This window comes from Pelecanus crispus, chromosome 2 (assembly GCF_030463565.1).
Source record: "Pelecanus crispus isolate bPelCri1 chromosome 2, bPelCri1.pri, whole genome shotgun sequence".
NCBI lineage: Eukaryota > Metazoa > Chordata > Aves > Pelecaniformes > Pelecanidae > Pelecanus > Pelecanus crispus.
Window position 1 is genome coordinate 103,246,325 of NC_134644.1, and position 17,873 is coordinate 103,264,197.

General features: G+C 37.6%; 1 protein-coding gene across 1 annotated transcript in view; it reads right to left on the minus strand.

Annotated features, from left to right (window-relative positions):
• Positions 1-1,129: 1,129 nt before the first annotated feature.
• Positions 1,130-17,873, minus strand: part of LPCAT1 (lysophosphatidylcholine acyltransferase 1) — a 59,092-nt gene continuing 42,348 nt past the window's right edge. The window contains exons 10-14 of the mRNA XM_075705586.1: positions 15,796-15,921; positions 10,028-10,181; positions 9,024-9,122; positions 5,682-5,820; positions 1,130-1,402 (exon numbers count right to left, since the gene is read on the minus strand). Coding sequence (XP_075561701.1) covers positions 1,218-1,402; positions 5,682-5,820; positions 9,024-9,122; positions 10,028-10,181; positions 15,796-15,921 — 703 coding nt within the window. The 3' untranslated portion in view covers positions 1,130-1,217. The remainder of the gene's footprint in view (positions 1,403-5,681; positions 5,821-9,023; positions 9,123-10,027; positions 10,182-15,795; positions 15,922-17,873) is intronic.

Below are 17,873 nucleotides of genomic sequence, written 5' to 3' on the forward strand. Positions count from 1 at the left end.
TTCCTAATCAGTGAAGCTGTATCGTTTTGTAATAATTTAAAATTTTCTCCGAGACCTCCATTGGTAATTAAGGCATCTGGCTTTACAAAAGGAAAGATAAGAAACATCACTAATACAAGTGGTTGAGGGTGGTTTTTTTGTTTGGGTTTGGTTTTTTTTTTTGTTAAACAGTTCTAAACTATTTTAAGCTTCATATACGTTATATGCAGTATATGTAACGTTGCTATAGAGATTTAACTAGCATTTCTTCAGGATGTTCTGCAACTTGTTGCTGGCTTGGCCTCTGAAGTAACTGCAGCCTTTTCAAATGTGCTGATACAACAGAGTTTTCATAATGTTTTCCATGCTAAGTTATCTGTATGTACAGGCTTGCTACAAAAGAAACCTGTGATACCTGATAATCTAGATTAAATAAAATTGTGTAAATGTCTTCCATTTAAATGTTGGGTGGACATGATTTGAATTGATTATAAGAGAAAAGCACAAACAGTTTTGTCATGTATTTGCAAACAGTATGTGGCATGTCAGTTTGGAAAAAAATCATGTTTAATTGCATCCGGAAGATTACAGTAGAAAAGTGTTGGGGTGAGGGATAAGGAGCCTTTCCTTTTCATTCTACCATGGAATAGACTGAAAGAGAAACAATTTTGTCATTCAACAATAAAAAGTAATCCTTAGCAAGTTTTTGCTTACTGTTTCCAAACTGTTCACTGAAACCAAAACAAAGGGCCAAAATGTGCTTGCCTTGCTCAAGAGAATAATCCCACTGAAATCAACAAGACTGACTATGCAAATATGGACAGCAAAGTTTGGCCCCCCAAAAAATCCCCATAACTAGGGAAAACACTAATCACCAAAGTGCACTTAACACCATAGTAGCTACAGTTTCTTTATACATGCACAGTTTGTGCGACACTTTGTACATGAAACTAGCCAATGGAATATAAATAAGTGTGCCGCTTCCTTTTAAATATGAACATTAATAATGAAGCAGATTCACATTTTTGCCTTTCAAAGACCTTTTTGAAAAAATAAAAACACCTTCCCCAAAGTAACCTGGAACATGTTAAATATAGCACATATGATTCAAAGAACAGTATTAAGGTAGAAGAACTTTCACACACAAAACTGGTATTTGCTGTATAGTTGGAGTGACTTATGAAAATTCCAAGAAAAGACAATCCTCTCACCAGGAGAGGAAGGTAACAGTTGTAGTGTTAATTCAGTTTCTTCTGCAGGGGCTTGTTTTTATCTTCAGTGTTTTCAGGGCTGAAGTCAGTACAGATCCCATTAGGAGCAGAAAGAGATGAAGTCTCCAAGCCACTCTCAGCTCCCATCTGATCAGCATAGAGATAGTCTTCTGCAAAATGTGGGTGCAGTTCAGCAAATCTGTAGAAGTCATCTAAAAAAAATTGTCATTACACAGAATCAGCTCTTTGAAACAGAAGGACGCTAAATTTGAATACTTACACATACATAATCACATGATCACTTTGGAGAAAAATAGCAGCAGTTAACATGCTACCCCCATAGCTTGTTTTAGCTTCTCAGCAGAAGTTTACCACATCCCCAAAGCCAAGATGCTGCAAAGAGTTATCTAAGCCCTCTTAAAACACTCCACACAGGAGCTTAGCTTGTATGGTGAAGGGGTAAACAGGCTCAGATTTGCATTAAAATGCATGAGGAGCACCACATGCCCTGACATAGCATCTCACTGCTCACTGGGGGAAGGGCTGAAGCCCTCCAGCTGAGGAACAATGAACAGCAAGAGTAGTCATTTCTTAAAATCTGGGAAGTCTTTTGCAAACATGCCCTTTAATGCTCTGCACTCATAATTCTCTTCAACCTAACAGCAGCTGTCATTGCTGCCTTCTACTTTCAAGATTTCAGCATTTCAAAACTTCTAGTATTTTAGAAAAATAAGTGTGAGAAGATAATTAATTTGTAACACATTATGAAGCAAAATTGATTTTCATGTTGGCTACTAATAAGACAATAAAAAGAGCAAGATTAGTTCTTGGGGGAGCAGGGAATCCTTAACATCAAGAAGTTACATTTTGTGTTACAAATAAGGCACTGAAGCCTTGTCACTATTTGCCCATATGACTGTTTATTCAGACATGATTTGAACACAAGATACTGTACAGGATCCCAGTCATAAGAAGCTATTCTTGTAACGTAAACTGACACTGGAAGAAGCTGGATGCAAACATTATCACCAACTCAGTCACCTACAGTGTATCACACACAGCCCACTCAAATTCACTGTGTTATCCCAGAAGAGCTCATGATCAGACGATGCTGCGAGTTCCTTGGAGTGCAGCGCAGATGACAGCTGAAGTAGCCTCACAGAGGAGTGAAGCCCAGTTCCTCCGGGTACAACTGGCCTGCTGTGGAAGAAGGGAACTACCACCCCTTTCCCTCTCCACCACCCTTCTCTGTTTGAGACTGCGTGTTTTTCTCAGTATTGCAAAGGGCAAGAGAATGTCGTTTGGCTCACAGCAGCACTGAAGTTGTAGGTCAATCCTGCCTCTGAACTGTTGCAAAGGGATAGGTGGGGAGAATGCAATAAACAAATTCATACTTCCACAAACAAAAAAGTGGGTATCCTTTATCCACAGTTTATATGGAACTAAAGTATTTTGGATCCTGTAACTTCAACAAAAGCTGATGATGTTCAGGTCATGAAAACAAACACTATCATCTATGTGGAAAAACCTGTAGGTACAACAGGCTGATTGATCATGTAAATGACAAAGTCTTCAAGTCAGGGGCTGGGGGGGGGGGGGAATCTTGTGCTGTGAAGCATTAGACTAGAAGAAAAGATCACCTTAGTTATTTACTTGGGAAAAAAAAATTACTTTGCTTCCTGCCCCTACTAAGAGGAAAGAGGCAAAAAGAAGGAAAGAACCCAAAGTGGAGTTCTTAAGACGGCTGTCTATACTTCTGCATTAAGTATGCATATGTATTACAAGAACTTCAAGAGGTTTTTCTGCTGCCTTTGCAATACCATCCCACTACTTGATGCTCCTGATGGAAGCTGTATGCTCATGAATCTCCTCTAGTTCTTGTTCCACCTCAGCTACAAATTTAGTAATTTAGTAATTACTTTAGTGTACAGGAACTTAATAGGATAATCCTGTGGTTAATATAGGTAAGGATGCTACGTGTTATAGAACAAATAATTCTTCCTTCTCTGAACGTTCATCTGTATGGATATTCACAATACTGCCAATCCCCCCTTTCTTCTTGTTACTAGCAAGCAAGGCAGAGCCTTCAGAACACTTTCAGAGTCATCATTTGTCTATCAAGAACACATAGACAGTTTCCTAGAATTTCCAATGCCCACCTACAGAACCTATTCAAATTCTCCAGAATCGTGTCTTAAGATTGAGAAATCTTGCCTCTCTCTAGATTACTTAGATTAGGGATGAGCTTTGAATCAAGGTGCATTTAAACAGTTAAGCCAATAACACACTACTTAAAAGAATGGAAACAATACACAGATCTTCGGCAACTAGTGTATTTTCAACAATGCATCAAAAATCCAGACTTCTAACAATTCAGATCCAACATTATCAATGTAGTTACAAAATCTCAATTTTGCTATTGGTTTTTCTGTTTACCTGCAACCTGAGCTTTTCCTTTGGGATCAGATCTCTGGCTTCAAGGACTCTACTATACGTGCAGCAGTTTAGCTTTGATACTTTGGATATTTTATTCTTTGTTCTCACAAGTAAGACTGAAGACTTAATATTCCTGCTTCACATTCTAACACCCTAGAAAGAAGCAGCTTGTAAGCAGACCCCTCTGCTCTGCGTATCCAAAGTAATGTCAGTACTCTTCCACCAGATACAAAGTTTTGATTTCTTAGAACTTGTCCAGACAGTGCCTTCAGAAAAGGTGTAGTTTACAAATTTTCCACCTCTCCTTTCTCAGTATTTAAGTGCAACAAATTGAGTAGTGGAAAGTTGCACATATTCTCAGGAAAGGCAAGAACTTTCAAGATAGAAATGCAATACCAAAAGTTTATTTTCATCTTCTAATTCTCTACCACAATAAATTGGGACATTTATTCTTACTATTAAGCGTTCAGATATGTTAAAATCACGGTGCAATGTTTCTATTATAAAATGAGCACTTCTCTCAGAAAAAGATCCAAGCAAAGTTTCAAAGAAGTGACGTGACGTAAACACCATCCTACTTTGCGTAGCCTCACAAAAGACTACTCTTGACTGCAGGAAATAAAATAGTGAAAATGAGAGCTAAGCGCTTCAGTAGCCACTGCTGTGGCTCAGTGATCCAGATTTTCTTATGAGGGGAACATACCATGACCACTCAGGGGTAAAGTGCAGATTTAAATGCAACTAAGTACTATTAAAGATGGGTATGAAAATATGAATTCTTTGGTAACTCACATGAACTGGTCTAGGGTCACTTGTACACTATCTCAAATTTGGCTATTCTCAAACAATGACGTGTGCCAAAATTAGAGTTCTGCTAGGCTTACCAGCTTAGATTCTACGCTGATATTTTTTGAAGCTGCTGATGGGGGAAGGGGGAGAGGGGAAGAAGAGTTAAGTCAACCACCCAAATGAGTTGGGAGACAACAAGGAGCAACAGAGATAGGCAGGAAAAAGGTAATAAAGTAGGATGGACATGGAAATGCTGGGGACGTGACAGATGAGAGGCACAGAAAGGAAAGGGGTAATACAGCAGGAATCAAGGAGGCAAGACATAGCAGTCAGGAAAAAAAGAGAAGGGCAGTGGCAATGATTCTTATTCCAGCAACTCTGAAATATTTCTGTAGTTGAAGCTTTACATACATATTGTATGACAAATATAGGAATTACTAGTGTAGATATTGTGATTTACTAACACTGGTGTCTTAAATTTGTAAGATTTTTACAAATTAAATACCTACTGATTATCCTGAAGGAAAACCACTAAACCAGGGCATGTCATAAGCAATTCTACTGGAGATACGTGATATGCTGGCTATCAACAACTCAGTTCATACTTAAATGATACAAATAAATTTAGAACCTGATTGCATAAAAGGTGAAGAATCCAAAGTAACGCACAAGTACTTTCATTCCCAGCATGATCTATTCACCCAGATCTCACAGTTTTTCAAATGCAACTTTCTCGCCTCCCTATCACCTGCATTACAGACTACATATTGAGGCAGCCTGGTTAATACCCCCTCATTTCCCTCCCCTGCCCCCCCCACTCATGACTTATTTTCAAACACGCTGAGAAGTTATTATAGGAGTAGAGAGTCTTATAACCCCCTGTGTTCTGGGACGGCAAAAATAGTGGGGAACAGATACAAGAGACAAAACAACAGGACAGAGCTAAGATAGCTTTCTTGAAAATACATATTCACATACATGGAAGTCACAGAATGGAATATGCTGAAAGAGCTAATCCAGGTAGTGCCTGACTTAACGTGGAAGGGAAAGCCTGAAAACATGTAAACATGACATTTGACATTAAAGGTGAAACTCAATTTTCTTTTCTTTTTAAATGTAAGTTTACTTTGTCTGCAGTGCTTTTATCATTATTGAAGTCAACTAAAAAAGGTAAAGTTTAATAAAAATATAACTGGTTTGTATATCAACATGAGTTCAGACAACTTTGACATTTTGTGACAGTTCAGATCCACTTAAAATACTTACCATATGTAATCTCTCCTTTTTCTTCTTCATCTACAGCTCTAAAAAGATGCGTAACATTTATCTGTGACACACCCATGGCAGTCTTCAGAATATGAGCTAAATCCTCTTCTGTTATAGTTCCATTTTTTGACTGGTACAGCTATGAATCAAGACAGCAAGATAAACTGTTACAAAGCTGAATGCTAACTCCTATAAACAGCACCACACTAAGAAGTTATGCAAAATTAAAATTTGGTATTGGAAATTCTAGTCACTCTCAGATTGATGTGATTTACTTAGGATTTCTGATTAGTCTGGGTAAAAGATAGCATTGATTACTAGTTCACCTGTGAATGCTTATAAAGTAAAGCTTGCAATATTCAGAAAAAACTAAGTTTACATGCCTAACCACTGGAATTTCAGTGATATTCAGAGACAAGACCTTAACACTAACACGTTTTGCAGATACGTAACTGAGAATAATTTTAGTCCATTGAGCTACGTGTCCGAACTCCAAGAGAGTCTGCAGAATCAGGAGATATATTTACGTCAGCCTAAAGCAGATACTGTTTCCACTTAGTCAGATGTAAAACTCAAGATTCCTTTGACCAAAATCCAACTGATTCAACAGCCAGTTTGCAAAAAATGCCTACATCTAAATGGCGTTGCATTAATCAGGAGAATCCTACCCCGTACAGTGATGGGCTATAATTTTCTACAAATACTTATTCTAGAAAACAATAATTTGCATATTCTTAAGTCCTGAAGCAAACAGTTTCCTCACAGAAAGAGCTAGCTTTGCTACTGACAGGAGATTGATAACTACAAATAATTGTTCATAGTCTCATTCTGTCTTTGTATACGTACAGTGTTTTGCCCTGAAAAAAGGATCTGAGTATTTCAAAACACCTGTAATAAATACAGCTTCATTAAACCTTCTGAAATAACTCTGCCTGTGCAATAGAAATTGAGACAGAAGAATTTTTGAAACATCCTTGCCTCATTTTCAAGCATGACAACACTGCAAATCTTGAACCACGTAAGGAATGCTATTTTGGAAACTTTCTTTTAGTTTCTCTAAATCATTGAGAAGGTGGGAACTGATGAGAGGGAACAAAACAGGCATAAGGATGTATTTTTCACACAAGCAGATGTTGCTGTCATGAGATGGCACACCTCGATTGAATACAAAAAGTCAGTGGAATAAAAACATTGAAGTTCTGTGGAAGACAACATTCATGCTTAAATCGGGAATCTTGCTTTTACCTCCCTAGCACCTAACCTGCACACTGTTTTAAAAGGAGTAGGGGCAAGGGCAAGACACTTGTTTAATAAAACCTGCTATATTTTCACAGATCAAGTAGTCAGAAGGTGATACTTGATGGTAAGGCTCACAAGCATCATACTGGCAAGATTTACAACACCCATTAGTTTCCTTAGCAATTAAGAAGGGGGAATGCGTAGCACTTACACTGGAGTGCTGCTCTTAGACTTGATTGCCATAATCCCCCCATCTCTTTTAATTGCCCACCACTTTAGAACTCTGGTGGCTCAGTAACTCCTATTTTTCAAGTTCTTCAGCCATATACTAAACACTTCCACTTTGAAAACTTGTTCAGCTATGTGAAATGTTGCACTTTATCCCTGAAAACAAACAAGGAAGTGCTTTGCAAAAAATAGCACATGGCAGAGGACAGCACCCGTTCAAAGTCACACATTCATGAACTGGCTAGATCCTTCAATGGCTCCCAATAAGCTGTGTTAATATCTTACTGCACACGAACCCAGGGCAGGGGGGAAGAAAGGATTAAAAAAAAAAAAAAAAAAAAGAGAAAGGTTCTCTCTCCCTTTTTTCTAGAATACTGTGAACATTTCCTCAGCTTGAGACTTTTCTTAACCCTTCCAATCATCACTAGCAGGATAAAATGAGCCATACCTGCTTCTCCTTGCTGAATGCTTCCCCTTCTTAATACACACATAGAACTTCTTTGCAGTTCTACAGTTAACTTTGTTTTTTGCAATTAACCAGGGAACTCAAAATTATGTATTATGAATTGAAGAATAGAGCAGAAATAGAACAGGAATTTTCTAAGAAACAGTTCTATTAACTTAAATTTAGGTGCTTCCAAAAAGAAAATAACTACCCAGTCTAAGCTTTTCTTCCTCTAAAATGGTAGAAGTATATTGCACATTATGCATGACAGCTAAATTTCACTGAAATTCTGCCCAAAAGCCACCTTCAAGTTTACTTTTAAGCTTGTTCATTTTAGTATGTAGACACAGAGCTGACCAAACAGCACCTGACCATTTCTCTATGCCATTATATAGATCAAACCGAGTAAGTAGAGGCAGAGACCTTTCTGCTTTTCCCTCAGAAGTAGCAGTAACAGCAGCTATTAGAGGCAGATTTCCCCCAACATTTGTAGGAACTAAATATTTTTGTTCCTTCCTCCTTTGCCAAATTTACTTGATACCGGCCAAAGGGTAAGAATGACAGACTACTCAGAAAATAAGGCTGCCATGTAGTAGTACCATGCAGTTGAATGTTCTCAACTCCATGCATTCACTAGTGAAGACACCATATCAAGAGTTAGCACTCTTCAGTTTCAGTAACACTAAAGACTGTGTGAGTTCAAGGCAAAGGGAAAAGATGATGCAGGATGCAGCAGTTTGCATGCTGAAATAGCAATATTAAAGACATTAATTAAAAAGTAATAAATCAAGGTGTCAGGCAAACCCGCCGGAATGGCAAACATTAAGTATTGCTGCTGTCACCTTCCCAAAAAGCCTGCATTAACCATCTATGCTGATGCTACAACAAACTACTGAGGCTAGAACAAGATCAAGAGCACTTCTGGGAAGCGTTAAGTCTGGGCAGAGACTGCAGGACCAACACAGAAACATGGTAATACTAAGAGGGAAGAAAATCTTATCAAAAGATAAAAGGGGGTAAAAAAATTAATCTCTATTAGCATGTAGGAAAAGTTTTTAAATATTTTATTAACTTGAAAAATAAGATTTGATTGAAACATTATAGAAGTAGTAAGCACAACTCATTAGTCTTTAGTTTAGAGGAATCAATATAAAGGACTTCAGGTTTGAAACTCAATGTGCTGAAAGGAATTCTACCAGAGTTCCACAGAGAACAATTTCAAACTGCAGACATCCATAATTTTACACAACTTAAACTTGCAGTGCATTCCCTCTGAACATCACCTCTTAATCTAATTTTCCATTCACGTTATTTTAAAATGTCATTAAGTATTAAAAGGGCATGCGAAACAAGCTTCTGTTAATTCTAGTGGCAATATTAATAATTTCTAAAAATAAGTAAACTACATAGAGGAAGAAAACGCTGCTTACCTGAAATGCCAATTGAATTGTTTCTAGAGTTTTGGATGGCTTGCAGACAACTGACAGAGCAATAACAAATTCCCGAATGTCAATTATGCCATCTTCATTCTGTGAAGGAAAACCTCAGAATACTGCAATTTGTCTGAGAATAAATAACTAACAGTTGCTAAAGATGCATAATATTCAGAGAGATTGTTACATATGCCACTGCAAAAAAAGTCTCACTGAAATGGAATTACATCAGGGCAAGAACTGGGGTCGTCAAAGCTCTGCAGGCCCTTTTCACAGTCTCAGTCAGAAGTCATAATTCAAAGATTCTTGGAAGACAGTGCTGCTACTGTCACCATTCACTTGCATATTTAAGATTTTTATGTTAAACCATCTGGATTACCAGGCTGAAATTAAAATTGGAGAACCAGAGGAGAAGGTAGCCTAATTTAAGTCCTGAATACATGACATCTGCTTTTTGGTCAAAGAGAGAACACTGTGGACATATCCACCTCCTGGTCCAAACAGCACCTCATCCAGACAAAGACAGTAGTCATTTCCCCATTCTGCTTGATTGCCAAAGGAATGAAAAACTGGCTCATCTGCCAAGTTCCTAGGTCCTTCAGGTTTCAGGCATCCTAGAAGAACAAGTGGTTTATTTACAAGGTAACTGAAGTATCAGCTAATAGGCATTGCATTCAGTTGCAATAAGCAGCAGCAGAGGTTTAGCCTGAACCCATCTTTCTTCCTCTTCATATTTTGCATATAGAAAGAAAATCAGTTATGTCCAACTGATTCTCCTTTTAACTTCTACCTGAATGAATGTTTTATTTATGATGATAGTGATGATAGGTGCTCTTACCTTGCTGAAAGGGAAATGCAATAGGCAAATACTGTGGTGAAGTGCTCAAAAGCACTTAATACTGGCCTAGATAAGACCTCGGTGAATTCAACTGGATCACAACTGGGCTAAAGCGGAGTTTACCAGAAGTAGTACAATTTTGAAACATGATGTTGTTTCTTACCTCATCAAAAAGTGCAAACATACTTTCTAATGTGTGAGAAACTGGAAATTCCAAGTATGCTGAAAATTCTTTAAGATCAATCTTTTCTTTTTTCATTTTCATGGCACTTGCAGCATATTTATCAAGATCATCTTCAAGTGTTTCTGGCTTCAGCCTAGAAAGCATATTATTTTTGCACATTTTAAAAATAAATCCAGTTTTAAGAATACAAATTTCAATATACCAAATGAAGCAATGGATGATAAAGGTGTAAAACATTACAAAATATGGAATCAGAATTACTAAGCAACTTCATAATAAAATAATGTATCCCTGTAATTTTAAGGCTCCCATTAGTTCTTGAACTGTATTAGAAATTACTCCAAGAGCTCAGGTACCCTGGTCATAAACTTGTGTCCTTTATTCTACCTTTATAAACCATATGGGTAAGCAGTTCAACATGAACAAGAAACACAGCCTAGAACTAGCTAATGGATACCAGGCATGGAGAACTAGGTGGGATTTAGGTCACCTGAATATGGCTGTATTGTAGGACAGTAACATAAACCAATTATGTTTCCAAATTTACTAATGTCACTGAACAGGAAAGGCCTGATGCATCTTGCCTAAAAGAAATCAGGGATTACATAATAGTGATTATACTGTTAATCCTGTTTGTCAGTTCTTATTTTTCACATTCAGTCCAGAGTTGGACACCATTACGAGGTGACCTAAACAAAGTTATAGCAGTTAATACAGCTACAGAAATTCCTTCAGTCCTTCTGACTGCAAAACCAGATTTTGACTGATGAATGAACAGCTTCATATTTACTGCACGGTTGTTGTTTATTTTGTCAAGCTTCTTGGATTTGCTTTGTGAAAAGAAGTCTTACTATGAATATAAAAAAACTAGCACTGCAGGTATGTGGAGAAAAGTAAATTCCCTCCCTAATATAACATCAACCAAATCTTGATCAACAGGTTTCCTCTGAACTCATTTAGGGTAATGTGGGCATCCAAACTTTCCAGTCTGAAGACAAAAGAAGCCAATAAAGTCTTCTAAAATATTCTTCTGCAGTTATCTGTTTTGCTGTTTGCTGCTGCAGACAAGGAAAAGCAGTTATTTACAGAACTCACAAGCTCACACCAGAATTGTTCCCAGACTGCAGCTGGGACTCCTTAGCAGCTTCCGCTCAGTGACAAGAGTGAATAAAATACTTAATATCAGCATTCTCAGGAGCTTCTAAAATAAGAAGAGGGCATTTCTGATAGGAAGATTATCTGATATGTCAGCTCTGGACCTTGATCACTTGCTGAAATGACCCTTCCTAAACATCACTGCTTTTAAGTAAAAACACAACTACTATTCTGTCTGCCATTACCTAAACTGACTTACCAAAAATGTACTAACTAAACAATGCCAAGCCCTGTATTTCTGAATTATAAGACCTGAACATGCAAGAATTCTTCCAGAGACCCATGGCTACTACAGAACATTCATATGTTCTCCATCCTGTCATTAAAGCGCCTATCTTAAGTTTTGGTCCTAGACAGTATAAAAAGAGCAGCAAAACACTCCTCTGCAAACATTCATTTTCTATGATCAAGTAGAAAAGTAGCAAGAACAATGACAAAGGAATCCGTGGAGGATTTGACATACACTCAGAACTCAGCTTTTCACATGCAGGATTACATGTAAGAAGCGTCCACAGATAATACATCCTCACTGTAGTATCTGAAATGGATTTTAACTGTAGGATGACAGCTGGCATTCAAGTCCTTCCTTGAGATAAGCCACCACTGACACAGAATACACAGTCTAACATCTGTCTCTAAATGAGAGAGACTTGGTTTGCAGTGAATTGACTCAAAATTCACCTTCTAGAACTGAGGGAGTACTCATTTGGTGAGTAGTATTTGAGACTTTCGAGACCTCTTCTTCACCAGTCAATTAAGTACAAAAAGCTAAAAAGTTTGAAGCCAAAACCTTGTACGGAAAGTAGCATGGCTTACCACGAATCTTACAGACATCTTGTGGTTTGGGTTTTGTAAATATAGAAACAGATGTGGGCCAATCTCAAAAAGAGTACATGGATCAGTGAGGCAAACTTACTGCTTCAGCTTGAAGCTGACTGCATTGTAGTTCTGGTAATCCAAGGTGGGCTTACTTCCCTCTAGCCCTTTCAGAATCAGAAAGTAATCGATGTGTGGATGACCGTGACCTACTATGCTGAAGTCTTTTAAAGCCAAGTGTTCCAAATCCCACAACAGGTTCTGAACCAGTGTGAAATGGTTTGAATGTCTCAATTCCTTTAAAATTGTTACTTTTATCTCAGTGGAAGCTATAAAAGCAAGAAAGCCAACAGATTGCTCATGAAATCATCTTTGTTTGCCTAATGGCTTCCATGCAGGATCTAGGCTTTACGATACATTATGTGCTGTTGCGGTGTTTTGCTTCATTTTTTAGGCCAGTGTGCACTAAAAAGAACAAAAAGTCATTTCCAAATCCCTGAGGATGGAAAGGACTTTTTCAAGTTTAACAGCTGTGAACGTTAAATCCTTCACAGCAGACTTCACAAGGAAAACCAGATCCCTGTGAAGGTAGGATATTTTCAGTATAATTACCACTATTTTTAGCAAGTGAGATGTCTTACCTCTTTAAAGCTAGTTTTAGCTGCATTTGACTATTTGAAAACAAACTCCTTTCTTGCATGCTGGGAACCTGCCAAAAACCTTCCAGTGTCTCACAGAGCTGGAAGTTGCATAAGAACAGCTGGATCTTGTAGCCAGCTACTGTAAACTGCAAGCTCAGAGAAACATGCCCTAAGCCAGAAAAGCACAATATATTCGGTTTTATGTCTGCTGACGTACTTCTGTGCAACTTCTTGTAATGGAGAAAGGATACTGAACAGCTACAAAACTGACCTTCCGAATACTCTGGCACACCCTGCCTTGATCCACAAGGCAGGGGCTATCATGGCTGGTATTTGCTATGTTAAGCCTGATCCATGATCACCTCCTGTAATGGACAGTTTATCATGAATGCACATGGACAACATCCTCCAGAGGTTTCTTCTTGTTATAGATGATCTCTGAACACTCTGAAGTCATGGCACTGTGAGTTAGCTGTGAGGAGTTATTACTTTGGGGATGCAAAGCTGGACCACCATTTCAGGTACACATGGACAGCAGAAGTCTGCATTGTAGTCTGGATGGTAAAAGCTGTTGAGCAAGAACAGGCAGGCACCAGGCCTATGAGGTAATTATCTCCTCCTTGCGGATCTTATGAGCCTATAGGGGCTTTGCCTCGTAGGATCCTCGTGGCCAATTCTAAGGAGCTACTGATGGCCTAAAAGCCATGGTTCCATAAGAAAGGGGAACAACAATTAAGGCTACAAGGTCTTTCTAGCTCATTGGCAAAGTGAATGTGGGAATTAGAATGAACAGAAGTTTGAGACAATAGGAACAAATCAATTCAAATCAGAACTTAAGGATCTTCTTACAAGCAACTACCCTAATGCAGCTCATAAAAAGTATCTCAAAAAAGATGGAGATGAGACTTAATTATACTGTATTAACACTTTCTGAAGGAGAAGATATCTGAAGAGGTATTTAATAAGGCACAAAATCCAAATAAGCCTCAATGTCTAGAGCATGGTAATAGATCCAGTCAAAGTACAAATAGAGAATCACTTTAAACAGTGGGGTAATTAATTGTGGAATAAATCATCAAATGAAGCAGAGGATTTACAATGTATGAAAGCTACAATAAAGATTGCATATAGCTTAGTAATCAGCTCATTGGCCAGACATAGATTATCAGGCTCAACAGAAGCATAGCTGCTTGAGGACTAATGAATGCAGAATTTGAGAAGATGAGACTATCATCAATTGATCTCATTCATACAGCAGTCACTTTATCACAGAGTACCCTGTACAGTTGTGTTAACAGAGCCCAAGCTCTTCACTAGATAAGCATGAGAACTCACTACTGTGGCCACATGGCTTTTGGATTGGATCCCATCCAGCTGAGCACAGACTAAGCAAATTTTACAGACAACATATCTACAGGATTCATTAACATAATGTCAACAGAAGTAACTCTGTGTAACTTCAGTGTAGCAAACTGAGGTATAATTTGATTTCAAAGAATCTAACCCCAAAACAAGTCTGGATTTGCCTTACTGTAAAAATCTTGCATTTAAAAGTGGATGTTACCTTGAAGGTATGCTATTGCTCTAAAACAAGTATTAAGACTGGATGAAAAAATCCACTGGATAAAATTTACTGTTCCAGTTACTTAGGGATGTGACTGGATGATCTTAATGCCTCCCTGGCCTCAAAACCTTTGAATGAAGAGCAAAATGACTGCATCGGCAAATGTGCATTAGAGATGAAGTCATATTACAATCTTCATCCAATTATGCCAGAAAAATACCATTGTAACAGCCTTCTTACTGACACATACCCAAATCAAGACAGGATAATATTTCACCAACGTACAATTGCTCAAACAAGACAGAGAACTCTTGGGTTGTAGGGAACCTCACTCACAAAAGTAATTGTTTTAGAGGCCAAAACAAAACCCCAGAAAAGCATAATTTGAAAGAACAGCTTTAAATTGAGCAGACAGAAGCCAGACAATTTAACAAGAGGATTAAACTGAATCCCAGGATTATCAACTGCATAATAAGAGACATGGGTGGTTTTTTGGGTTGGTTTTTTTTTGTTTTGTTTGCTTTTTCCCCCTCGTACTGTAAATTCAGAGCCTTTGGAAAAAAGCAAGAATCTTTGTTTCCCCTTAGAAGTCTCTCCTATCCTACTGGAAGTCTTTTCAGATGGAGGTCCCAACAATGAATTAATATATGCTTGTCATCTGAATGCATAATGTGTGCTTGTCCTACATTCCTTATTCTCCAAGAAACCTTTCTCTTCTTTTTTTTCATTTACGTACACAAGCTGAAGATGAAGGAAAAATTAGTAAAAGGAAATAAAGTACAGCATGGAAACATGAAACCATGCTCTATACTTCCAGGTGAGGAGACAAAAAATGGAAAAGAGTGTTTGTATATTAAAGCAGTTAATAGGATGAGGCTGTAAATTTAGTTTGTGGTTGTTCAACAGGATGAGAAGAAAAACAGGAGAAATATTGGAAGACAGCAGCAACAAGTTCTACTATTTGGTTTATGTGATTTTTTTCACTGTTTGCTGAAGCTTTTCTGAAAGGTAAAGCCAGAGGGAGCTGAAGCTATGAGAAGAGAGGAGCCACACTGCTATACTAAGGTACAGTTTCATTAGAAAGTCCATCTAGCAGTAGCCTACTCAAAAGATCAACCACTTCTTTGTGCTTCTTGGGAAAGGGTGAACCCTCTGCCCTCACTATTATAATGCTAATCCAGTCACTAGACTGCTATGGCAGCACTGTTCTCCTTTCATAGATGTCACAGGAAAGGATAATTGACTCGTAACTGTATCAAATACTAGGAATCCCACAGTATTCCTGACCCTCTTCAGGAGGTGTCTTCTAGTTTTGTTCAGGAATGAACACTTCAGACACACTCTGCTCACTTGTTAGACTCTGAAAATATGAATTTTACAGCCTGCTCATTAGGATCTGAGGGTGCTGCTTGCAAGTGGAGAACAGTATTGGTTTTAGAGTTTCCCCGATCGTAATATGACAACTTTCCATATATATCCATAAATGCAACATTATTATATGGAGGGAAAACTATATAAACATAGATATATAATAAATATGCACCTTACATATAAATGTTGTATATGCTTACCCAAGGCTTCTCACAAGCTTTGCGAATTCCAAGAGACACGTGTCTGAAGGCAGACGAAGTTGTCCTTCAGCCAAAGCTAGCTGACAGTCTTCAAATGTATAGTCTGTCACTGAAACTCCCAACGCCCTTGAATAAACCAAAGAAACACAGTAAGCAAGATAATCTAAGAAAACTGAGCAGAATCACTTTTTTTTTTTTAATAGCAAAAAATCCTGTAACAATTAGGCTCTCTATTCTAAAGAACTATAAGGAAGAGCCCATAAAATAAAGTTCACATACAAAGAACGAAATATGGTACTCTACCCATGGCAGTACACCTATTTTGACTTTACAAGTACACAAAAATATATAAAAAAGAACAAGGAAAAAAATTAGGCAGTGCATAGATTTTCAAATTCCTTAATATTTTCATAGAAGTGAATAACAAGGGTTTCAAAATTATTAATCTAGAACAAAATACATATTAATAATTATGTTAAATATTTATATTATTATTACACCAACACATTAATAAATCAATAATCACCTGAGTAGAACAACTATTACCTTCAGATAATATTAAAATTATACAACAGGCAACATTCCTCTATAAAGAATGGCCAGAACATAAAGCATAAAAGCAAGTAGAGATAAACTCCAAGCAAACACAAGTTATTTTTAAGTATATGACATAAGAAAGGTAGAAGAAAAAATACTCCCAAGTTTTTAAATGCCAAACAATTAAGTACTCTTTTTTGCTTTACTTCTAACTTGATGCTCTGTAGTAATAGCAGCACCAAAAGATACTTCAAGGAAAGCCTGATATTGTAGTAGCACTATGCTTGCTGTGCCAAAACTGAAAGACACTGGTTTGGAAGAGGCCTTTAAGAATTCAGTGTACAAACATAAGACACAATTTAGAAAGCAAGTACTGCTCCATATGAGTTACTCATCTGCCATACTTTCCATTATGTTTGATTTTACTTAGATTAGTACAGAACATTATCTCCTTTGTGCAGCCTTTTCTAGTTTGATGAAGTCTTCACAAAATTTTTCTCTTGACTTACCTTCAGTCTTTTCACCTACAGGTTTTTCTACCTTACTACTAACCACCTTTTTCATCTGTGAAGTTAATATACAGTAATGGCAAGACTGATGCAAAACCCCAAGGCATGCCACAGTCATTTTGGCTTTGATGAAAACTCTGCATTCAATTCTACACTTTACTATAGACAGTTTGATCTGTAATGGCAGTTACCTCTCATGCAGTAACCACTTAATTTCTGTTAAGTAGCCTCTTCCCCAGAATCTTGTTACAAGGCCTTTGAATGCCTATGTAAATAACGTAAGCCTGTTCTTTTATCCACCAATTAATTGTCAGACTTCAGGAATTGTAATACATTAGCAAGACATGCACTTAACAACAAACAGGAAGGAACAAAAGGAAAAAGCTAACTAAACCAAAAAGATACAGGTACATAGAAAAGGCATCTTAAAATCCTGCAGACTGTTGAAGGCTAGATTGCCTCATATGAGTGATCCTAAGCAATTAAATTCAGTTCCACCAAATTTTTCATTTCTTGATCTGTTCCAGTTTCATCACTCTACTCCTCCTATGAAGAGCATCCTAGTAGTATGTGCACATGAGTAAACCACCTTAACGGAATGGACAAGAGGTTCTTGTGATACCGTATTTCATCCAATACGCTTATGGTTAACATAGTAATGAACATTGTGTAAAATCCAGATGCACTCCCCCATACTGTGAGGATTTAAATCCATTTCCAAGTTCCACCTGACTTAGAGACCAGGTCTTGCAGGTCTTGTCAATACTTATATGGTATTCAATATAGCATTGTATTATATGATACAAAATCATTGGTATTATACAACACAAAATCAGTTTTCCTTGGAAGAAGAAAAAGGGGTGGATGAAAGGAGAGTCTATCCTGCCAGTTTAGATTACTTCCTACTCCCTTCTTTTGTACTGTGTGTATACTAGATCATCCTTATAAATGTCGCTGTCAATTGTCAGTGAAATAGCTGAACTCCGAGGGCAACAAGGACATACTATAAGCCATACTATCCAGAGTGGCTTA